The 25100-nt window shown below is 48.4% G+C and overlaps 1 protein-coding gene across 6 annotated transcripts in view; it reads left to right on the top strand.

Annotated features, from left to right (window-relative positions):
* Window positions 1–6755: 6755 nt before the first annotated feature.
* ZC3H12D (zinc finger CCCH-type containing 12D) overlaps window positions 6756–25100 on the top strand; it is a 38853-nt gene continuing 20508 nt past the window's right edge. For 2 of the 6 annotated variants that reach the window (XM_005552090.5, XM_074037213.1), the window contains exons 1-2: window positions 6756–6957; window positions 17966–18340. In XM_005552090.5, the coding sequence (XP_005552147.2) occupies window positions 18036–18340 (305 nt within the window). In that variant the 5' untranslated portion in view covers window positions 6756–6957; window positions 17966–18035. Of the gene's footprint in view, window positions 6958–8658; window positions 8751–11074; window positions 11173–12401; window positions 12436–17965; window positions 18341–25100 lie in introns of those variants that run through there. The other 4 variants (XM_065543558.2, XM_065543560.2, XM_065543559.2 and 1 more) reach the window with 4 other exon arrangements.

The following is a 25100-nucleotide window of genomic DNA, read 5'->3' as shown; positions in this document are numbered from 1 at the left end:
CACTCATGGTCTTTTCCCCTGGCATATGCTTATAGGAAATAACACGACAGGCATGACCATGATACGTGCTTAATTTTTAGGTCTGTCCTAGATCTCCCTCTCACTGCACAACCCCAGCACGGGCAGGCACAGGCAACACTGCATCACGTGCAGACAGCTGCCCCATGGCCTGCCAACCCATCCTTCAGGCTCAAGGATTCACTCCATAGCTCTTTCACTGTCTTCCCATTAGACAGCGAGAGTGTGCTTAGCTGTGAGTAAATCATTGTCACAACCAAGAACTCTGAGGGAAAGTGTTTGTGGGCTCCAGGGGTGTATTAGTTTCCTGGGACTGTCACAACAAACTACCACAAGCAGGGTGACTTAAGACAAGGCCGGGCATGGTGGCTCACACCTGTAATCCCAGCACTTTGGGAGACCAAGGTGGGAGGATTGCTTGAGGCCAGGAGTTCAAGACCAGCCTGAGTAACATAAGAAGACCCCATGTCTACAAAAATTAAGACATTAACCAGGTGTGGTGGTGCATGCATGTAGTCGTAGCTACTCAGGAGGCTGAGGCAGGAGGATTGCTTGAGTTCAGGAGTTTGAGGTCACAGTGAGCTGATTGTGCCACTGTACTTCAGCCTGGGTGGCAGAGTGAGATTCTGTTTCAAACAAAACAAAGCAAAATAAAATCTATCATCTCACAGTTCTGCAGGCTGGAAGTCTGAATCAAGCTGTCATCAGAGCCATGCTCACTCTGAAGGCTCTAGGGAAGAATCCGTCCTTGCCTCTTCCTAGCTTCTCATGGCGTTCGCTGGCTTATAGCTGTATCATCCTCATCTCTGCCTCTGTCTTCACATTGCCTTCCTCCCTGCGACTCCTTCCAAATTTCTCAGTGCTTTCTTTTAAAAAGACACCCCAGCTGGGCCCAGTGGCTCCTGCCTGTAATCCCAGCACTTTGGGAGGCCGAGGCAGGTGGATCACCTGAGGTCAGGAGATTGAGACCAACCTGGCCAACATGGAGAAACCCCGTCTCTACTGAAAATACAAAAAATTAGCTGGGCGTGGTGGCAGGTGCCTGTAATCCCAGCTACTCGGGAGGCTGAGGCAGGAGAATCGCTTGAACTTGGGAGGCAGACGTTGCAGTGAGCTGAGATCACGCCATCGCACTCCAGCCTGGGGGACAAGAGCAAGACTTAGTCTTAAAAAAAAAAAGAAAAAGACACCTGTCATTGGGTCATTGGATTTAGGGCTCACTCTCATCCAGCATGAACACTTCTTAACTTGATTTTATCTGCAAAGACTCTATTTCCGAATAAAGTCACATTCACAGATATTGGAGGTTAGGACTTGAACATATCTTTTTGGGGGCACAATTTAACCATTTAACCCACTACAGGGTGTAAGGTGCTTGCAGAGCTCAAGAAAAACTACCCAGCACTTTGGCTAGAGGTTAGCAAAGATGTTGAGCAGATACTGAGTTGAGCCTTAGAGGCCAACTTTCTAAATACAGAATGTTGCAGGCATTCAAATGTGACCACTTGTAAGCCCACATCATTAGCCCAGGAGTTGGTGTTTCATGTTAACATGCGATCATCACTCATTCTTTGCCTTCAACCCAAGGTTCCTCTACCTGTTTCCCATAGTGCTCGTGTCTTTTCATTCAGTCTCTCTTCCTAGCAATGGGTAGCGTGTTAGTACAGGCCATCTTAGAGTTCCCTAGGGGCTTTTTGTAAGAGAACTATAGCTTCCAGAAAAATGGGTCTCTATACACCAGGCACTCTTCTAAGTACTTTACAGACACTAATTCCTGTAATTCTTACAGTATCCTTACGAGGTGGGTAAGATTATTTATTCCCATTTTACATATTAGGAAACCGAAGTACAGAGGTTAGATAATTTGCTCGAAGTTATACAGTTAATAAGTAGCAGAGCACTCTGGCTTCAAGTTCATGACACCAAACTGCCTGCCATTATAAGCTTGGATTCTTTCCCTACCAAGATATGCAAAAAAAGAAAAAAAGAAACAATAAAAAAGAGCTTAGATTATTTCTCATACTATTTATCAAAATAAATTCCAGGTCATGATTAAAGACCTGAATGTAAAAAATAAAACTTGGGGTGGGCATTGTCGCTCATGCCTGTAATCCCAGCACTTTGGGGGGATCACTTGAGCCCAGGAGTCTGAGACCAGCCTGGGCAAGAGGATGCTTCTGCAAAAATTGAAAACATTAGCTGGGTGTGGTGGTGCACCCCTGCTAGTACAGTCCCAGCTACTTGGCTGGGAGGATGGCTTGAGCCCAGGAGTTCAAGGCTGCAGTGAACTGTGATTATGACAGTGCACTCCAGCCTGAGCAACAAAGACCCTATCTCAAGAGAAATGAACAAAATAAATATATAAACATTAATACGAATAAAAAGAAAAACGTCTACAGAATAGGAAAATGGGCAATGGAAGGGTGAAAAAGGAAAATTGCAATGCCAAGAAACATATAAAAAGATCCTTAAGTTCACTATGAACCAAGGAAATGAAAGTTAAAATAATCATGATATACCATTTCTCACACATCAGATTAGCAGAAAGCACTGAGATTGTCTCAATCCCAGATGTTGGCAGGATATGGAGGAATGGGGACCCCCCCCCCACCATGCTGCTGGTGAACCAGTCATTGGAGAGCAGCTGAGCAGTTTCTAGTGGGGCCTAACCCATGCGTGTCCATGTCACCACTGCAAATAGCTCTATATACTCTCTTTTAGCTCACTGGAAAAACAGGTTACACAACCAATGATATTCATGATGTTCACTGATGCTGTAGATAGAAGGGGACAGGCAAGCCACGGGGTCCCCTCCTGGACCCATGGATGGGCTTCCCAGTCTCCAGGACAAATGTTATCTCTCTGGGCATCTGTGTCTTCCTCTGTGGTGACGGTCTGTACCCACACGTCTGCCATCCACCATCTCAGCATCTCTGGACTGCTTCCTGAAAGCACAGACCTCAGTCTCACCACAAGGGCCAGAATGGGCAGAAATAGCCTTGGGACAGATCCAACGACAATTTTAGACAAGGTAGAAGAAAGTATGTGAGGCTCACTGCCCCACTCTCTTCTCAGTGCTCTAATAGTGTCCAGAGATGTGTGGACATTGGCCCCACTGCCACAGCAAGAGGGAAGCCATGGCCTTCTCTCTCTCTTTTTTTTTTTTTTTTTTTTTTTGAGATGGAGTCTCACTCCGTTGCCCAGGCTGGAGTGCAGTGGCACGATCTTGGCTCACTACAACCTCTGCCTCTCAGGTTCAAGTGATTCTCCTGCCTCAGCTTCCCGAGTAGCTGGGACTACAGGCATGCATCACCATGCCCGGCTAATTGTTGCATTTTTAATAGAGGCGGGGTTACACTCTCTTGGCCAGGCTGGTCTTGAACTCCTGACCTCACGATCCACTTGCCTCAGCCTTCCAAAGTGCTGGGATTACAGGTGTGAGCCACCGCACCCGGCCGCCATTGCCTTCTCTTACATCTCTTACATCTCTCAGAGGCAGAGCCTGGTTTTGGTTCAGTGATGTTGTAGCTAAACTTGTTGTTACCCCTGGAAGGCCTTACTTTTTGCTCAAGTGTGCAATAAATATCCTCAACAATGATTTCATTCTTCCAGCTTCTCAGAGTCATGGCAGCAAAATCATTTTAGCTGTGGAGGATTCAAGATGAGGTTTCTCTAAATCAGATACTGTAAAAAGACTGTAGCATGGCTCTTTTCTTAAATTGAATAACCATTTTTCTGCCCTAAATAATGTCTCCAAAATTTAAGGCAGAATTTTGGGGGCCTCCACCAAATGCTTGTTGTCTGCTAGTTGAGCCGATTCCAGAATCTCTTTTGAGAAGCAGTAGGTGCTGCCCACTGTGGCCCCTGTCCTGTGCAGGCATGCCTGCTCACCTGGGGCTGAGTACACATCGGGATTCCTAAATTGCATTGCCCAGGTTCATCTTTTCTTAAAGGCACAGCCAGGTTGCACTTAGCAATATCCTCACAGAGTTTCCTCTTTGATAGGTTGCTATCTCATACCTGCAAAAAATGTGGCTCAGTCATCTAGTGTTTGAAAGAGATCATCCAGGGAAGCCATTGCACTATGTGTCTCTGAGTTCTGTTGCTTTATTTGGTTAGACGATCAGAGAGCAAGGCTCTTGGACAGTGGTAGCTCATTTCCCCGTAGAAACGCCTTCCTTTGAGTTGAGGTATGAGGTTATACCCTCAGCTTTTACTGGGGCTTGTGGTGAAGAATGGGCATTTGAAGACCAACATGGCATCTTCTACAGGACTTGAGCTGAAGATATTAACTGATTTCTTACTTAATGTAAGGACTTAGATCTCTTCTTTTTTTTTTTTTAGACGGAGTTTCACTCTTGTTGCCCAGGCTGGAGTGCAATGGTTCGATCTTGGCTCACTGCAACTTCCATCTCCCGGGTTCATATGATTCTCTTGCCTCAGCCTCCCGAGTAGCTGGGATTACAGGCACCCACCACCACGCCCAGCTAATTTTTGTACTTTTAGGAGAGACGGGGTTTCTCCATGTTGACCATATTGGCCAGGCTGGTCTCGAACTCCTGATCTCAGGTGATTCACCTGCCTTGGCCTCTCAAAGTGCTGGGATTAGAGGCGTGAGCCACCACACCCAACCAATCTCTCCTAAAATTTAACATCAGGAATGTATTTATTTCTCTTGGAAACTCTGCATCCTTTTTTATGGTTTTGGGAGCTTGGAGGCAACATGTGGTTGTGTAAAGCATGTTTTTGAGCCTGATGGCCCTGGGTTTCCATCTTCACTCAACCACTTAATGAGTGAATGGGTGCAGGTTGGCTACCGTTTCTCAACCCCAATGACCTCATCTGGAAATGGGAATAATTATTCCAATGCCATTGAGCTGTTGTGGGGATTAGGATACTTTGATGTAAACTGCCATGTATATCATTGGTGCTAAATAAATAGGAGTTGTCGACCATGTGTGGTGGCTCATGCCTGTAATTCCAGCACTTTGGGAAGCCGAAGTGGGCAGATCATGAGGTCAGGAGTTTGAGATCAGCCTGGCCAACATGTTCAAACCCCGTCTCTACTAAAAATACAAAAATTAGCCGGGTATGGTGGCATGCACCTGTAATCCCAGCTACGTGGGAGGCTGAGACAAGAGGATTACTTGAACCCAGGAGGCGGAGGTTGCAGTGAGCTGAGATCACACCACTGCACTCCAGACTGGGCGGCAGAGCGAGACTCCATCTCAAACAAACAAACAACAACAACAAAAGAAACAAATGGGAGCTGTTACTTGAAAATCCATTGTACCAGAAAATTTCAAAGCTAGAATTAGTGTTCTAATGCAGTGACTACTCTAATCTAGCTTTCTAGTATGATAGTCTTTTTTTCTTGTAAGGATTTCTGATTGAACTTTTTAAAAAAATTATTTATTTGTTTTTGAGACAGGATCTCACTCTGTCACCCAGGCTGGAGTGCAGTAGTGCGATCACAGCTCACTACAGCCTCAACCTCCCGGGCTCAAGCAATCCATCTCAGCCTCCAGAGTGACTGGGACCACAGGTGTGTGCCATCATGCCTGGCTAATTTTTGTACTTTTTGTAGAGCTGGGGTTTGGCCATATTGCCCAGGCTGGTCTTGAACTCCTGGGCTCAAGCAATCCTCCCGCCTTGGCCTCCCAGAGTGCTGGGATTACAGGCATGAGACACTGCACCTGGCCTTATTTATTATTTTAATTATTCCATTCTCTATGTGTTTTAATCTACACTGCTTCCTATTTTCTTTGGGAGACGGGTGGTGAATAAATAAATAGAGCTACACATTCCAGTTACCTTGTGCCATTCTTACCTCCCTAGCATCAACACCTGGGTTCTAAACCCACCTTGGCCAGCTGGTCGACTGTGTGTCCTTGAGCAAGTTGCTGCCTGAGACACGGAGGTCTTTTGGGAGGTGGGCTACTGTGTGGGTTGATTGTGTTCTTTCCTCTTCTTCTGACACCTGATGAGCATCGGCAAATTGAGGAAATCATTTCAGAGTTCTGGGTCTGTTGCCTGTACCTGGTGCGGCTGGAGGCTAGGCAGCCTGCAGAACGCTGCGGTCAGGTGGGGCCAGACTTCTGGGTCAGACCTCCCCTGCCACAGTGGGAGAGAAGCTACCACCCACGCCCTGCAGGGCAGCAGTAGGGAGCCACAGGGCCATGTTATCTCTGACACAGGCTAGTGCCTTAGTCCCTAGTCAGGAGGACTTCGTGACTTGCTTGGAATTCCCCTTCATGAAGGCAGGGACAGAGTCCTGCCTGCACCACGTCCCCATATGTACCTGTATCCCCGTAGCCATCTCTGCTCTCTCTCTTGCCCTGACACTCTTCCTCCTGCAAGCTATGTTTGTGTCCAGCTGTGAGTACCGACTTTCCCCAGGAGCAGCTAGAATCTGATCATCTTCTCAGCTGGAGGCAGGAGAACTTCTGTTCCAAGTTCCCACTTGGAACAGGGGTTCTCCCCCTTGGACTCTGAATGCTGTTCTTCTCATGGTGCCTCTCCTGGCTTTGCTGTGCAGCCAACCCCAGCCGCCCTCACGGAGACTTGCTGCCCTCACGGAGGGTTCGTTTTGCATGTGGTTGCTGAACTTTGATTCTGTGACTCATGCTGAGGCGTAAACTTTAAGTCACCCCCCCCATTTAATTGCTTTCTTCCTTTCCTTTTTTTTTTCTTAAAAAAAAAAAACAAAACAAAACCCAAAGCATAACTACTTTTGCAGCTGAACGTGACTGTGGCGTGCAGGAAGTGGAGCATTGGCATGAAGTGGCTCCCAGTGGCTGTGTGGTGCACGCCAGCTGCCCTCCTCTGACTCCACTGATACCTGGAGGCCTGGCCTCACTGGTGGGAGAACACGGGTGTGAAGGCTGCTGGTGACTGGGCCAGCATCCACTGTGAAGACCGGAGAGACACACCCCGCTGGTGAGTGCATGTCCCCTGGCTGTCAGTCAGTGTGGCCAACACCACGCAGACTTGAGTCCAGGGGTGGATGAGAGAGGCTGGAACCCTGGGGCAGGGGCGGGAGGAGGGCTGTTAGAGAACAGTCCTCGGGGGAGTGTGACCCTGAACAATCTGATTTCTCACACTCTAAATTATTTTAAGTGCTAAATAAAAAAATAAGATAACCGTCTTTAATTTCATTTAGGTGAAATCCTTGCTCATTTTAGCAAAATTGTGCTTAATTTCCAGATGAGTTTTTTGGGGGAAAGATTAAACAGAGGAAGCTCTTCAGTTTCAGTAAAACCTCCTTCAGATCCGCTGTGGCCTTTGAAGATATTTACATGTTAGGAAATCAGAAAGAGTAGAGCTCTCAGGCGCGTTTGAGCCCTGTCACCATGCTCATGAGAGCATCTTCCAGACTAGTTATCGTCTACGGGAAGCCTAGTTTCCAGGCTGAATGCAGTCAGTAACTTTTGGTAGTGTCTCTTACAGAGGATGCCTCTGTGGGCTTCATGAAGGCTAATGAGGAAACTGAACTAAATCTTAATCTGACTGCAGTGAAGACAAATTCCCTGCTTCCATAAGAAACCTCAGCTGTGGCCCCCAAGATGATGAGCTTTTCTCTAAGGCCAGGCGATGCCAATCACGGGGTGCCCATCACTGACACATGAGCAGGCTGGGGTGTGGACTACGGTAGAGTTGCTCCGGGATGTGGATCAGGGCTTAAATGCTTGTGTGTCTACCTTAGAGAAACCATCACAGTGCAGAAGAGCAGGGGATAAGTTTGAGAAAGTAAAAGGCCAGGCCAGCACTCTTGTTCACAGCAACATCACTCGCAGAGGCCCGGAGGCAGAGACAACCCAAGTATCCATCGAAGGGTGAATAGATAAACATGATGTGGTGTATACATACAAAGGAATGTTATTCAGCCTTAGAAATGAGAGAAATTGGCTGGGAGTGGTGGCTCACACCTGTAATTCCAGCACTTTGTGGGGCCAGGGAGGGAGGATCCCTTGAGGCCAGGGGTTTGAGACCAGCCTGGGCAACTTAGTTAGACCCCTGTCTCTCAAAAAATTTAAAAAAAACCCACCAGGCATGGGGATGTGTGCTTGTAGTTCCAGCTACTCAGGAGGCTGAGGTGGGAGGATTGCTTGAGCCCGGGAGTTTGTATTGAAGATACAATGCTGAGCAAAATAAGCCGGTGACAAAAGGACAAATACTGAATGGTTCCACTCCTAAGAGCTGCCTAGAATCATCATATTTATTGAGACAGAACGTACAAAGGTGGGCGCCGGGGGCTGGGGACGGGAAATGGGAAGTTACTGTTTAATGAGTGGGGAGTTTCAGTTTTGCAGGCTGAAAAGAGATCTGGAGCTGGACCGTGGTGATGGTTGCACAGCAGTCTGAATGTGCTCCATGCTACTGATCTGTGCCCTTAAGATAGTTACAATGGTACATTTTATGTTACATATAATTTACCACAATTTAAAGAAAATTTTTAAAAAGTACAAGTTCCCTTAAAAAAAAAAAAAAAAAAAAAAAAAAAGAAGGCCAGGCGAGAAACACTAGTCCCATGAACCACAGTCTTTGCCTCTCTGTGACTTCCTCAAAATCTAACTGACTGACAGCTCCACTGAGGGCCTCTAGCTCTGAGCTGAACCAGAAACTTTCTGCTTGGCTTTTGTGGAGAAGCTCAGGGCAGGAAACTTTCTCTTCACCCTGGTGGCTGAGTTCTGGAGGCCATAATGTCGTGGATTTCTGTGGAGCTGGCAGAGGTGACCCGGGAACAGACTTGGGGGGCAGGGGCGAGGTGTTGAGTGTGCTGGTCTTGGGACTGGGGTGGCTGTGGCCTGCTCCATGGTGCCTCATGGTGGCCGGTGGCCTTTGGGTGGCACCTGAGCAGCCCTGGGAAGTGCCTTCTGGCCTCGGCGAATCGCCACCTTTGGGAGTCTGGTCTCTCCTATTTACAGTAGGGGCCTGGGTATGTCACCAAAGCTGCTCCTTGCCTCAGTTTCCTCCCCTGCACTGGGAATAATAAGGTAGTTCCCAGGACACTGAGGTTCCCACAGATGTGATAATATACAAGGAAGCGCCCATGGGAGCTGCCACTTCTCCCCCACCCTCCTTCTCTCCTCTTTGATTTTCTTTTCCTCAGGCCCTTCTAGTCAGAGGCTGCAGACTAGAACCTGGGACCCCTCCCTTGGATTGACTGATTCTAGAATGGACAGATCTGATCTGTTTCAGCCGTGGGGCCCCTGCTCTTCCAGACCGCCCGAACCCACCCCCAGGGGCCCGCTCTGACCACAGGAAGCTGCTCCTGTGACCTCCCAGGGCCTTGCGGGGCCACTTGGAGGATTCTAAGTGTTGTCGCTAATCATCTGGACAGTGTGTGACTTCCAGTCAGGATGGAGGAAGGAAACTGAAATGAAGTCGTTCAGACTTTCAGGTCTTCAAAATAGGAAGGAAGAAACGAGTCGCGGCTGGCAGAGCTGCAGCTCAGAGACCACCATGTCCTGGGGGAAGGCTGTGGCCCCAGGGCCTGGGGGGCTCCTAGGAGCAGCACCTCACCCTCACCCTGCTTCTTCCGTATTTAGAAGTTTTAAAAAGGAACCGAGTTGATTTTAAAGTCTCAAGGGAGAAAAAGGCTCTGAAGTAGATGCGGTCCTTCAGTTAGTTTAGTGTGAAAACAGCTCTCCTGGCCACGCTTTGCCCCTCGGTCTCCTCAGAAAACGGGCTGTGGGCTGTGGTCCGAGGGCCCCTTGGGGAGCTGCCCCCAACTTTGGCTGGGCGGCTCTCCCCGCGCCCATCAGGCGAAAGCCCCCAGTGTTTTCGTTTTGGAAACGTTCATGTTTCTGTCACATGGAGTGCAAGGACTTTCCTCAGAGCCGTTCCTTGGTAACCGAAGAGAAGTCACCTGACCCAGCTAACAAGATGCTGCCTGTGTCCTGACCACAACTCAAAACGACAAATTATTTTCGTCACTGCCGATCGTCTCCGCCATTTTACTAGCCATGCAGCCTTTACTTTCCAAGCCTCAGTTTCCTCACCAGCAGGAAGGGAACACTTGTATCTACCCCATCTTCCCACCAGGGGTAACGGGAAGGCCTTGGATACAAAGGCTGAGCCACGGCGGGGAGCGTGGCTCACATCTGTAATCCCAGCATTTTGGGAGGCGAGTGGATCATTTGAGGTCAGAAGTTCGAGACCAGCTTGACCTACGTAGTGAAACCCCATGTCTACTAAAATACAAAAATTAGCTGGGCATGATGGCATGTGCCTGTAGTTTCAGCTACTCGGGAGGCTGAGGCAGGAAAATCGCTTGATAATCAGGAGGCAGAGGTTGCAGTGAGCAGTGAGCCAAGGTCGCACCATTACACTCCAGCCTAGGCAGCAGAGCAAGACTCTCTCTCAAAAAAAAAAAAAAAAAAAAAAAAAAAGCTGAGCCACAGGAAGTGAACTTTTCTGTTCCTGTCACCTGTTCCTTTCTTCTATTCCTTTCTCTCTCTTAGTTCTCACCCTCTTTTCTTTCTTCCACATATCCTCCCTCTTCCCTTCTTTCTTTTTCTTCCAAATTAAAACAAATGTCACAGTGCCTGTGTGGGGAGGGATGGAGGTGGCCGGGCTGTCAGTGGTGGGAAGGCTTCTGAGAGGTGTGGCAGTGGGGTTTGCCTGTGAGGTAGATGTTCTGGGCGTTCTGGGCGAGGGAAGAGCCTGACTGGAGGCCTTCTGGGCTCAGTGAGTGGCCCTGGTGTGAGGCTGGCCTGCCAGGCTGGGTGAGTGTCCTCTTCCTTTATGGAGTCTGGGCCGCAGGTGGACCTCAGCTGAGTGGACAACTGTCCTGAGAGAGAAGGACTGGTCACCAGTCAGGGAGGAGGTGAGGCTGGGCTGGAGACAGGTGACCAAGAGCCTGGAGGGTGTGTTGGGCCCGGCTGTGATGATGGCGTGGAGTGTGACACGGCCCTTCTTCCTGCTTGGAAGAGCCAGTCTCTCTCCAGCAGTTCCTTGGCCTTCCCTGCCCCTCAAAGGAAGATAAGACCTTCCTCACCTGTATTATTATTATTTTTTTTGAGACAAAATTAATTTCACTCTTGTTGCCCAGGCTGGAGTGCAGTGGCGCAACCTTGACTCACCGCAATCTCCACCTCCTGGGTTCAAGTGATTCTCCTGCCTCAGCCTCCCGAGTAGCTGGGATTACAGGTATGCGCCACCATGCCTGGCTAATTTTGTATTTTTAGTAGAGACAGGGTTTCTCCATGTTGGTCAGGCTGGTCTCGAACTCCCAACCTCATCCTCACCTGTATTTTGATAGCACATTTTTCTTTTTCTTTCTTATTTTGTTTTATTTTTTTGAGACAGGGTCTCAGTCTGCTGCCCAGGCTGGAGTGCAGTGGCACAATCATGGCTCACTGAAACCTTAAACTCCAGGCTCAATCAATCCTCCCACTTCAGCCTCCTGAGTAGCTGAGACTACAGGTGTGAGCCAACACGCCCAGCTAATTTTTTTTTGTATTTTTTGTGGAGTCGGGTTTTGCCATGTTGCCCAGGCTGGTCTTGAACTCCTGGGCTCAAGTGATTCGCTCACCTTGGCCTCCCAAGGGGCTGGCATTACAGTCATGAGCCACTGTGCCCGGGCTCCAACTTTTATTTTAGGTTCAAGGATACGTGTGCAGGTTTGTTACATGGGTAAATTACATGTGGTGGGAGTTGGGTGTATAGATTATTTTGTTACTCAGGTAATGAGTTTAGTACCTGATAGGTGGTTTTTCAATCCTCGCCCTCCTCCAACCCTCCGACCTTAAGTGGGTTCTGGTATCTTTTTTTTTTTTTTTGAGACAGAGTTTCAAGCTTATTGCCCAGGCTGGAGCACAATGGTATGATCTCAGCTCACTGCAAGCCCCGCCTTCCTGGTTCAAGCAATTCTCCTGCCTCAGCCTCCCGAGTAGCTGGGATTACAGGCATGTGCCACCACATCCGGCTCATTTTGTATTTTTAGTAGAGACAGGATTTCTCCATGTTGGTCAGGCTGGTCTGCTTCGGCTTCCCAAAGTTCTGGGATTACAGGAATAAGCCACTGGGCCCGGTCAGTGCTGGTATCTATTGTTCTCTTCTTTGTGTCCATGTGGACTCCGTGTTTCACTCCCACTTGTAAGTGAGAACATGTGCTATTTGGTTTTTTGTTTCTGCATTAATTCATCTAGGATAATGGCCTCCAGCTCCATCCATATTGTTGCAAAGGACATGATTTTGTTTTTTATGTCTGCATGGTGTTCCGCGATGTATATGTACCACATCTGAAAGCACATTTTTCTAACTGAATGTACATGCTTATCTTCATGGTTTACGGTTCATTGTTAACGTTTTTTGTCTGTTTTATTGAACTGATTGTGAATGAGTTGGCATTGGATTGTCTTATTTTGTTTTCATAGAGCTGGGGTGCAGCACAGTGCTGGTGTTGAGTTGGTGAGTAGCAAATGTTTGTTACGAAAAGGACACACAAAGGAGTGAATGAGCTAGGGTGGTGGTGGTGTGAGTGTGAAGGGGAGGGTGGTTATGGAAAATGTCCAGGAAGTAGAATTATTGGCCAATGGGATGTAGAGGTGAGGAAAAGAGAGGAGTGAAAGGGGACTTCGAGATTTCTTCTTTGGGCCTCTGGGAGATGCCATTCAATAAGATTGGGAGCCCAAGGAAAAAAATATTTGAGGAGACAAGATAATTTTAGCTTTGGACATTTAGTTTTAAAAATCTATTAGGGCATTGTGGCACACACCTGTGGTCCTGGATACTTAGTAGGCTAAGGTGGGAGGATCATTTGAGCCCAGGAGTTCAAGTCCAGCTTGGGCAACATAGTAAGACCCTATCTCTAAAAATTAAAAAAAAATCCATTAAACTCCTCAGATATATTAGGCATCATGCTGGTGCTGGTGATTCTGAGGCAATAGGTCAGGATACCTGAGTAATTCAGCGTCTTGAGAAACAGAAGAATGACAATTCACTGTGTTATAAGACAGGTGTGAGCAAAGTGCTGTGGTAGATGAGGTGGCCAAGCTGCTCATTCTGTCTGTAGGCACAGGGATGACAGCTCTGAATAACATCTGAGCTGAATCTTGATGTCTTCCAAGACAAAAAAAACCTTCCAGGTAGAGAGGAAAACATACGTAGAAACACAGTGCTGAGAACATCCTGTTTTTTTGTTTGTTTTTTAAGTTTAGTTTTATTTTTTAAGAGATAGGATCTTGCTCTGTCACCCAGGCTGGGGTGCAGTGACGTGATCACAGCTCACTGCAGCCTCGACCTCCTGGGGTCAAGTAATCCTCCTGTCTCAGCCTCCTGAGTGGCTGGAATTTCAGGCACACACCACCATGCCCAGATAATTTTTAACATTTTTTTTTTTTTAGAGATGGGGTCTTACTATGTTGTCCAGGCTATTCTTGAACTCCTGGCCTCAGGCAATCTTCCCACCTCAGCTTCCCAAAGTGCTGAGATTACAGGCACGAGCCACTATGCTTAGTGTGAGAACATTCTGGAATGCCTAGGGAGCAGGCAAATGTTCAGCATGGCTCTAGAGAAGGGGTCAGGTGTGCCAGGGGTGGGCAGTGAGGTGGACGATATCAGGGCTGCTTTGTGACAAGCTCATCAGCCTGCCTAGGAATTTGGTGTATTTATTGTAGCCAATGAGGAGATTTCGGAGCAGGTGGCGAACATGATCAGACTGGCTACAGGTCAGATGGAGGCTGTTACAGTTGTCAGGTGTGGGGTGAAGACGGCAGGACTGAGGTATGGGTGGGTCAGAGGACAGTAGGAGATAGATTTGAGAGGGCCAGATTGAGGGAGTAAAGACTCTGGATGTTCTGTACTGGGGCCCTGGGTGAAGGAGGGCATGTTTATAGGTCACCTACTGGAGTTAGCTATGTGGAAATACCTGTTGGAACAGCTCTACATTTAAGAATAAACTTTTTAATTTCAGAACCCCTTTATACTCTTAAAAATTATTAAGAGTCTTTGTTTATGTGGGTTCTATCTATCGCTGAATATGTACTTTATTAGAAATGAAAACGAAGAACTTAAAAAATTCATTTATTTCTACATAAATAATAAACCAATTACACTGACATAAATGACATATCTTCATGAAAAATAACTTTATTTTCCAAAACAAAAAAAAATTAGTAAGAAGCCTGGCACTGATTCACATTTCTGCAAATCTCTTTAATGTCTGGGTTAACAGAAGACAGCTGGATTCTCATACTTGCTTCTGCATTCAAGCTGTTGCAGTGTCACACAACATGTAGTCTCTAGAATATTCTGTTGTACACATAGGAGAGGATAAGAGTAAAGTACAGAAATTACATCTTAGCATTATTATAAAAATAGTTTTTGTTTGTTTGTTTGTTTGAGATGGAGTCTCATTCTTGTTGTCCAGGCTGGAGTGCAGTGGCGCGATCTCGGCTTACTACAACCTCCGCCCCCCGGGTTCAAGCAATTCTCCTGCCTCAGCTTCCCGAGTAGCTGAGACTACAGGTGTACACCATCATGCCCAGCTAATTTTTGCATTTTTAGTAGAGAGGGGCGTTTCACTATATTGGCCAGGCTGGTCTTGAACTCCTGACCTCGTGATCCCCCCGCCTTGGCCTCCCAAAGTGTTGGGATTATAGGCGTGAGCCCTGTGCCTGGCCTAAAAATAGTTTTTACTTTGAAGATGCCCTGAAAAAATCCTGGAGTCCCCCAAGCTTCCCTAGACCACACCTTGGGAACCACTGAAGTAGTCACTTAGCAAATATCTGTTGTGTGACAGCATTCTGAGTTCCCATAATATTTAAATAGCATGCACAGCGTTTGTCTCACAGACTTATAACTGTGCCCAGTGTTCCGTGGGAGGTGTGAGCAAATCATGCAGCTGTGGGGCCCATCAGAATATAGGGGCTGGTGGAGGGTCTGGGTGGCACCCCAACACTGAAGGATAGGGGACAGAGCTGGACCGATTTAGGGAAAGAATGAGGCCAAGTTATACAGCCTAAGGGAACAGATAGTTTCAAGAAAGGGCAGTCCACAATTTTTAATTTAAAATAACAGGTCAAGGAGTGGTTCCCAGTTTCAAAAACGGCAGAGAGGTGGCATAAGGCAAGGACTGTGAAGATGTTGCTGGAGTTGGCAGTTAGAAGGGGCTGGTGCCCCTGGGGTCGGTTTCATTATTTCACGTGGTGCCTGCCATCAGTGGGCTGAGGTGGAGTGGGAGGTGAGCAGGTGGCCGCTGTGGCAGAGGCCTCTCTGTCCAGGGGACTGGCTGCGAAATGCCCTTCACTTGCCAGACCCTGCCATTGTTAGATCTGCTCTGGCTCCTGAACTCCTGGGACAGGCCTGCGGAGAATGCCAGGCCAAAGTGGGAACCTGGCTGAGAGATGTGATTGACGCAAAGAAGTCAAATAGGAGAAGAGGGACTGAAGGTCAGGAGCCTGTGATACTGAGATGAGGATGGTGTAGAAAGGTGGATATGCCAGAATGTTCACTGAGCCTGATTTGTAACAGCGAAAAATGGAAAACAGACCTTCATCCTATGACACATGGTTAAACACTGAAGAACATATTCACTCATTCATTCATTCATTCATTCATTCACCAATCAACACGTGTACATTGAATTCAACCGTGTGAGTCACTGTCCTAAGTGCTGGGGATACAGTGAGCAGCAGAACAGGTAAACTGGCATGGAAAGATTTCCAAACTGCAATTCTATTCTATTCTATTCTATTCTATTCTATTCTATTCTATTCTATTCTATTCTATTCTATTCTATTCCATTCCATTCCATTCCATTCCATTCTGTTTTTATTTTTTAGACAGGGTCTCGCTCTATCACCTGGGCTGAAATGCAGTGGTATGATCTCGGCTCACTGCAGCCTCAAACTCCTGGGCTCAAGAGATTTTACCGTCTCAGCCTCCTGAGTAGCTGGGACTACAGGCCAACGCCACCATGCTCAGTTAATTTTTTTATTTTTTTGTAGAGTCAGGGTTTTGTCATGTTGCTGTGACTGGTCTCAAATTCCTAGGCTAAAGCGATCCACCTGCCTCGCCCCCCAGAGTATTGGGATTACAGACATGAACCACTGCGCCCAGTCAAAAATGCATTTTTTTTGTTGTTGTTTGGAGAGATGGAGTCTCACTCTGTCACCCAGGTTGGAGTGCAGTAGCACAATCTCGGCTCACTGCAGCCTTCGCCTCCCAAGTTCCAGCGATTCTCCTGCCTCAGCCTCCCAAGTAGCTGAGATTACAGGCATGTGCCACACGCCTGGCCAATTTTTATATTTTTAGTAGAGACGGGGTTTCGCCATGCTGGCCAGGCTGGTCTTGAACTCCCGACCTTGGGACCCACCTGCCTTGGCCTTCCAAAGTGCTGGAATTACAGGTGTGAGCCACTGCACCCAGCCCCCAAAATGCATTTTTAATAATAAAAGTAAGTTGCTTAGCAATAAGTGTAATATGAGACCATTTGTGTGAAACTAAAACAAAACAACTGTAAAACAATATTTGTGTTTATCTATTAGACATGCAAGTAAACTTATAGAGAAAGCACTAGAGGGATGCAGAAAAACGTAGGGGAAGCGAGTGGGTTGGGGTGCGTAGGAGAGGCATCATGTATTTTATTCATCGTTGCTTGGAGTTTTCGCTTGTAGTAAATATGTTTTCATGATTATTTCTGTATTAAAAAATTTATTTTTTTGAATATGTCAGTCTTTGCGGGTAGAAAAGAGAGAGGGACCCAGGCTGTCTAGAGTGTTCCTATTGGTTTAGTTGTCTTCCTTTAGAAACCATCTATCAGGCTGCAACCCCCTTGCCAGGTCACCCCCCACCCCCTGGTGTAGGCCAGGACGTAATGCCTGGCTGGGACGGATCAAATTTGGGGTAGGCCCTTTTTTTTTTTCTTTTTGAAATGAAGTTTCAATCTTGTTGCCCAGGCTGGAGTGCAATGTTGTGATCTCGGCTCACTGCAACCTCTGCCTCCCAGGTTCAAGCGATTCTCCTGCCTCAGCCTCCAGAGTAGCTGGGATTACAGGCATGCGCCACCATGCCGGGCTAATTTTTGTATTTTTAGTACAGATGGGTTTTCACCATGTTGGCCAGGCTGGTCTCTATCTCCTGACCTCTTGATCTGCTTGCCTCAGCCTCCCAAAGTGCTGGAATGACAGGCGTGAGCCACTGCGCCCGGCCGGGGCAGGCCCTTCTATTGCAGAGGTTCAGTGTGGTCTGAGTTAATCATTAGGGAAAGCTGTGCAGGGCACCAAGCAGAATTTGAGTGGGAGCACTGCCTTTCTGGGAGTAGAATTCACCAGGGGGCACTTGGCCTTGGGTAAGCCAGGGGCCTCTGTTAGTCTGCTTGGCCCCAGAGCAAAGCACCATAGACTAGGGGCTTAAGGGAAATTCATTGTCTCAAAGTTCTGGAGCCTGGAAGTTCAAGGTCAAGGTGCCTGCAGGGTCGCTTTCTCCCTTCTCCATGAGTCTTCATATGGTGGTCCCTCTGTGTGTTCTGTGTTCAAATTTCCGCTTCTTATAAGGACACCAGTCATATTGGATTTGGGATCTCCTTTTAGAGGTCCTAGCTCTAAATATAGTCACACTCTGAGGCACTAGGGTGAGGAATTCACCATGGGAATTTTGGGAGGTCACTATTCAGCCCCCTACAGAGCCTGAGAAACAAGAAATCTGTGTCTGGCCTGTCCTGAGTGCTGGGTGCACGCTCAGCCCCTGCAGCCCTGGTGTGTGGTCGGGGTTCCCTGCCAGGCAGTGTGGGGTGAAGGCCTCAGACAGCGCACTGTGAAAGCAACGTGATTGCTTCTGCAGCTCCGCAGCCACACTGAGCAACTCAAAGTCCCCAAGGGGACTGGGCTCCACCTGATTTCCTGACAGCTAGGCCGGGAGGGAGCCAGCGCAGGCATACCTTGCCCTTGCCCCAGTCTGCCCAGGAAACACCTGATGGATGCGTTTTTTTTCTCTTTAGCTCACGCCTGCAGGGCTCTGAGAGGAGGAAGCCTGGGGCAGGACCTGTGCTGGTGGCCGCTGGACACAGCATGGAGCACCCCAGCAAGATGGAGTTCTTCCAGAAGCTGGGCTACGACCGGGAGGACGTGCTCCGGGTGCTGGGCAAGCTGGGCGAGGGCGCCCTGGTCAACGACGTGCTGCAGGAGCTTATCCGCACGGGCAGCCGCCCGGGGGCCCTGGAGTACCCGGCTGCACCCAGGCTAGTGCCTCGGGGCTCCTGTGGGGCCCTGGACTCTGCCCAGCGTGGCCCGGGGACAGCCCTGGAAGAGGACTTCGGAGCCCTGGCCAGTTCTCTGCGACCCATAGTGATCGATGGCAGCAATGTGGCAATGAGGTAGCTTCCCTTCATCCTGTAGCTGGGGCTGGGGAGGCCCCTGTTCGCAGGAGCCCTGAGAACTGTCCCTCTTCGCTGTGGTTTGGTCCAAAGAGCTCTGGGGCCAATGGATCAGGCTTTGAATCCCTGTGCCGTCTCTTAGTAGCTGTGTGGCATTAAGCAAGTCACTTAACCCCTCTGAGTCTCATTTTCTCCATCTGTATAGTTGGGATAAAATCTCCGTAGAGGGTTTTTGTGCACAAAATGCCTAGGATAGTGCCTGACACAGAGTAAGTGTTCAACAAGTGTAGCTGTTATTATCATAACCCAGAGGAAGAGCCTTCTTTTGGGGAAGGTGTGGTAATGAGGGAGGCGCCCTGGGTCAAGTGTTGGCAGATGTGGCTTCTTGTTGGGAGTTTGTTCCTAACCGGCTGCGAGACTCTGGGAAAGCTGCAGAACTCATTTCCTCTTCTGTGAAAAAGGCCCACAAATATCTCTTCTACTCTCTCAAGGTTATGAGCATCAGAGAGGCTGGTGTGCTTTGAAGTGTGCTGGAAGCCCTCTGCTGGGGTTGCTGGGGAGGTGGTGTTGCAGTTCCCCAGTTAAGTTTGAGAGATTTGTTTGTGGCCCCCTCAGCTACAGATGCGGCTGTGTGAACATTTGTGTGTTGGCATCTTTGTGGGTTTCGGAAATGCCAGCCTCATGCCCGAATTGTTATCTGCCTGTCTTGGCTACGCTCCTCTGTGACGGAATCTCTGCAGCCTGCCCCAATACCCTGCTGGGCGAAGTGGGGCATTGCTCAAACAAGTGGATTATTCTACCACTTGGCTTTGCTACAGCCGTGCAAAGGGCAGAGCCATAGGAAATGGTTTACTCACAGCTGTAAATATATGTGCTTCCCTTTTCAGAAGCTGAGTTACTTCCATCGTAGGTGGGAATCCATAAAAGCAATTCTCCACAGTGCCGAATGTGTCAACAGAGCCTCCAAGAGTTTCTCCTGGGGATTTGGGCTCACTTTGGGTTTGGTGTTGCAGGACCTAGGTTTGCAATGGTTCAACCCAGATGGTCCAGCCTCAGGGGCTGTCCCTGCCCTTTTTGAGGTGTGTACTGAGGGTTTTTTTTTTTTTTTCAACTTTTAACCAGCTAAGTCTCCTTGGCATTGATGACATCAGCAGGCGATGGAGCCCTCTCTTTCTCCTGGGACTTAGGGGCTGGCCCAGGGGGTCTCTGTTGCATTCTCACCCATGTCATGTATAGGCACCAGATAGGTAAACCTATGAAATCCTGCTCAATTTAAGATCTCTGGGAAGCTAAAAGGATTTTTAAGAATCCAGTAGGCTCCGAGGGTCCTAGAAAGTCTAGAAGGGGTTGTGAGAAGGGCCTGGCCTCTATATGATCTGAGCAAGGAACCTCTCTGTCTGGGCTTCCATAGAAAGAAGGCTTTGAATGCTTAAATCAAAGACCTTCCCAGCCCTAAGGTTGTATGAGTTCTGTGATTCCAAATCAAAAGAGCAGAGTGGCTGTAGGGTAAAAAGACTATTTCGGGGCAACAAGAAACATGCCTGGTCTCCAGAGAATCTCTTTGGGGACCAGGCATGTTTTAGAAATTGTTATAACAGGATAGTGGTGGAGGGTTTTGTTTTTATGGGAGACTCTGTGGCTGCTTGGAGTCAAACTTAAGCCACATCGTCTGTTAGCACATGACCGTAATGTGTCCTGGGTACACCCATTATCGCCCACCTCTGCCCCTCACCTCCCATGATTGCAATCAGAATAATTTTCTCATGCTCAGTCTGTGTGGGTTGCACATCGAAACCCTTACTCAGACTTACTACGAAGAATGTGTCAGAGCATAAATGTTTTCACACACTGGCTACCTCCAAAACCCCTGAGTTCCAGAGCACATGTACCTATGCTCTGTGTGTGTCATATATGGACACACACACACACAGTGTGTCTACACACACACATATCCCCTCCCTCTGCCCCTGGATCCCAGTAGTTAGGGAAAAGAGACAAATGGCACAACCACCACCTGATCACGGGACTTAATTTGTTCCTTTTAAAGGCAAGTTCTGGGGAGAGTGGGGTGTGAGGTTCCACCCTATCCTCTGCCCCTTCTGTAGTGACATCTGTTGTGTCCTCCAATGGGATTTTCAGCAGGACACACGTTCCCTGGGTCTGCCATATCCTTAGTCATGAAAGGTTCAAGCGGGTGCTGACCCTTCACAGGCAATGGGTGATTGAAACCCAAAGTGGTGTCTCATTGTTATCTGTTGACCTCAAAATTCAATTAACCTCAGAAACATGGTTTCTGAATATTCCCTTTCACTGAGGTTTTGTAGTATTGCAGACATTGCCATTTTCCATTTTTGAAGGCAATACTGCTTCATGCACTGTCTGGCCTTTCAGTGGTGGGGAGGGGCTTAAAGACTGAATGGGACACCTGTTCTTCCCTCCTTGAGTGGATGAGAAGTATGGCTCCTGTTGGTGGGAATGTTCTTCAGTGTGCCTGTTCCTGGCTGTGGCTCTGTCCCCTGGAAACGTCCTTCTGGAAATTCTAGAGGAGAATCTTTTTATTTTTTCTAGCTTCTAGAGACTGCATTCATCAGCTTATGGCCCCTTCTATCTTCAAAGCCAGCGATGGCCTGAAATGATACACACAATGTGGCATGTCTATGTACATATATGTGTTTCTCTGGGGGAAAGATTTATAGCTTTCAATAGATACTTAAAAGGCCTGTCATCCCCAGAATATGACAACCCACTGACATAGAATGAGAAATTACAGATAATACTATGCTTTATGGCCAGGGATTTACTTTTCCTCTGCCTTTCAGGAGGCACTAGGCCATGTGTCCCCTGTTAGCACAGAGAATGTTAGAGCAGGCCATCAGTCCTTGTTCTGACCCTCTCAGTTACACAGGAAGGGACCTGACAGGCTTGACAATGGTCAACAATGACTTGAATCAGACCCTGACCCCCACCTGTGCTTCCTAACCATGACACAATAGGTAGAAGTTTCTGTGGGCTTCTTTCCCCAGTGTTTCAGAATGTTTAGCCCAAGGCCATTGGTCATGGTTGGCTGAACCCAGAAGGCCTGGCTGCCGCTCTCTGGAGGCTGACAGAGTGGGCCACTGGCCCAGTCCTTTTTACAGAAATGGGCTCTTCTAAGCAGGACTACTGGCATCATTCATCATTTTGTTTAAGAGGTGGGTCAACATAACGAGAACTACAAGTGATGATGTGGGAAGAGTGGAAGACAGGGACCTGGTAAACAGACCTATGGTTGCTCCCAGTTTTGCTGGACCTCTTGCTGCACCCCATAAAGGAAACCAAGGGAGGTCAGAGGCATGGGACTGCTAGGCCAGGGCTGCCCAACACAACTCCCCACAGTGAGGGCAAGGCCCACCCCTGCCCTGTCCCCCCAAAGCCACTTGCCACGTGTGGTCATCGAGCACTTCAAATGTGGCCAGTGCAACCAAGGAACTGGCTTCTACATTTTAGTTTTAAAATTAATTTTAATTTAAATGTGAATAGCCAGGTGTGGCAAGTGGCTACAGATTGGACTGTACAGCTCTCCCTTTTCAGCCATCCAGCTGTGTGACCTCAGGTAAGTCACCTGGCTTGAGCCCTATTTACACAATTAGGAGGTTGGACTAAACCTTAAAAGGCCTTTTCATCTCTAACAGGTGAGGATTCAAGGTGGCTATTTTACAAACGCTTGAAATAAATAAATACACTTTATTTTATTTTATTTTTTTCTTCAGACGGAGTCTTGCTGTTTTGCCAGGCTGGAGTGCAGTGGTCCAATCTCGGCTCTCTGCAACCTCTACTTCCTAGGTTCAATCGATTCTCCTGCGTCAGTCTCCTGAGTAGCTGGGATTACAGGTGCCTGCCACCACACCCGGCTAATTTTTGTAGTTTTTTGTTTGTTTGTTTTGAGACAGAGTCTCGCTCTGTCGTCTCGCTCTGTTGCCCAGGCTGGTGTGAAGTGACAAGATCTTGGCTCACTGCAACCTCTTACCTCCTGGGTTCAAGCAATTCTCCTGCCTCAGCTTCCCGAGTAGCTAGGACTACAGTCGTGTGCTACCATGCTTGGCTAATTTTTTGTAATTTTAGTAGATACTGGGTTTCACCATGTTGGCCAGGCTGGTCTCGAACACCTGACCTCGTGATCTGCCTGCCTCGGCCTCCCAAAGTGCTGGGATTACAGGTGTGAGCCACTGCACCTGGTCAAATTTTTGTATTTTTTTAGTAGAGACAGGGTTTCACCATGTTGGCCAGGTTGGTCTCGAACTCCTGACCTCAAGTGACCCACCCACCTCAGCCTCCAAAGTGCTGGGATTGCAGGTGTGAGCCACCGTGCCTGGTCAATACATTTTTCTCAAAAAGGAATTTCTCTTCTTTAGAGGTTCAGAGAGAGTAAGTAACTCGCCTGAGGTCACAGAGCAAGAAGAGCCAGCTCTGGATTCAGTGCTCTCTTCAATGCCTCGTGTTCCCCTGAGACATTACCATTCCTTCTGCTCTTCCCCTGGCCTAGGAAAGGGCCACAGGGTAGGAGACCCTGATCCATAGGCTCTTGACCTGCAGCCAGAGCCTGGCAGAGCACAGGTGGGCTCTGGCTGCAGTTGACAAGCCCTGGACTTGTCAGCTGCAGACGGGAGGTGTGAGGCCCCACTCCCTTCACAGGGGCCCTCTGCAGGGCAGGTGCCCAGAATGCCCTCAGGGTGCCACATGTGCCTCAAATAGTAGCTCTCATGGACTAGCAGCCCAAAGACTGGTTTCCGAGTGCAGTCTCCATACCTTTAAGGTAGGGCCGTGTGTATGTTTCTGTGACAAAGAGAGGGACATCAGCTTGGATCATTCAGCTGAATATCTGAGTCCATAGATACCTTGCCTTAAGAATAATGTCCAGCAACTTTTTAAAAAGAAGGTATCTTTCATTGAAAGCATGTTCAAAACGGCATCGTGGCGTGTGGGAAGAGCATGAATTCTCACAAGCCAACAGTTGCAGCATTTTCTTGCCTAGGGCGGGCAGACTCCCAAGTGCCCAGCCTGTTTTACATTCATAGGCAAATCTAGAAAAGGCGGGATTTGAAGTACAAGCTTGGGGGGAAACCACCTGATAATTTCACATCCTCTTACTGCCCCAGAGTAGGGTTTCATGTAAATGTGTCCTCATTTTGGAGTGCACAGGGATTTTCGCTTTGGCTGTTGTTTACATTTTTATACTCTCAGGACACTCTGCAGGCTCTGGTTTGTGCTGGAGTAAGGGATCTCCAAGGAAGAGAGAGATCAGGCTTGAAATCATACCTCTCAGTTTTCTTTTTTTTTTTTTTCTTTTTTTTTTCTTTTTGAGACGGAGTCTCATTCTGTCGCCCAGGCTGGAGTGCGGTGGCCGGATCTCAGCTCACTGCAAGCTCCGCCTCCCGGGTTCACGCCATTCTCCTGCCTCAGCTTCCGGAGTAGCTGGGACTACAGGCGTCCGCCACCTCGCCCGGCTAGTTTTTTGTATTTTTTAGTAGAGACGGGGTTTCACCGGATTAGCCAGGATGGTCTCGATTTCCTGACCTTGTGATCTGCCCGTCTCGGCCTCCCAAAGTGATGGGATTACAGGCTTGAGCCACTGCGCCCGGCCATCCTCTCAGTTTTCATCATGCCCCTCTCAGTGGGTTCCCAGCAGGCAAGAAAGATAATGGTGGGGTTTATGACAGGGCTGGGGGGTCAGACCTGAATCTGTTCTGTCCGACGTTAGCCTTGGGCTCCTTCCTGTCTGCACCCATTTCTTGTAAGCTGAAAGCTCCCAGAGCAGCCGCTGCTCACCCTCTCTTTCCCCTGTCTTGAGCTGAGGAGAGATCTCCTGGTGAGGTCAGGGTGTTTGCAATTGAACCCCCAGTAAGAAACAGAGTTGGCAACAGCAGCTTCCCTTCACATCTCAGACCCCTGAGGAATCATTCCTCCTCTCTTTCCCCCCACCCACAGCCACAACCTTCCTCCACCTGTGACTGCTTTGGGAGCCCCTAGCCTTTGCAGGAACTTCTTGGCAATAGTCAAAGATGCAGTGGTGTACAATTGGATTGTCTAGTTACTGAAACTGGCTGGCACTCTGATTGCAGTTACCCCACGCACAGTTGTCAGGCAGGCAAAATTTGCCTTAGGTGCCAACCCACTTCCTATTTGTACCTTTGGTTATTCAAAACTCCCAGCTCTGGCGGGGTGCAGTGGCTCATGCCTGTAATCCCAGCACTTTGGGAGGCCGAAGTGGGCGGATCAGCTGAGGTCAGGAGTTTGAGACCAGCCTGAACAACATGGAGAAACCTTGTCTCTACTAAAAATACAAAATTAGCTGGGTGTGGTGGTGCATCCCAGCTACTTGGGAGGCTGAGGCAGGAGAATCGCTTGAACCTGGGAGGTAGAGGTTGCGGTGAGCTGAGATTGCGCCATTGCACTCCAGCCTGGGCAACAAGAACAAAACTCCGCCTCAAAAACAAGCAAAAGACAAAAACAAAACTCCCAGCTCCTGTCTCCTTTTCCCAGGACCTGGCTCTTGGCTTGCTGCCTGATGAGCTGGTTCACAGTATTGGTTAACAAAGGCATGAGGTGCCTTCTCTAAGCATGAGCAGTTAAACTGTGGGTTACTATTGTTCCAAAGGAGCTGCCATCTGGATCCTGGGGTATAGATGGAGTTGGGGGGAATCAGTGGTCTTCAGGAGACTAGGGAGGAAGAGTTTGCAGCCTAAGGGGTCAGGTTTTGAGGGCTGCCCCTAGATCAGAGAGT

This window comes from Macaca fascicularis, chromosome 4 (genome assembly GCF_037993035.2).
Source record: "Macaca fascicularis isolate 582-1 chromosome 4, T2T-MFA8v1.1".
NCBI lineage: Eukaryota > Metazoa > Chordata > Mammalia > Primates > Cercopithecidae > Macaca > Macaca fascicularis.
The sequence above is the reverse complement of the archived record's forward strand: the minus strand, read 5'-3'. Positions and strand labels throughout refer to the sequence as shown.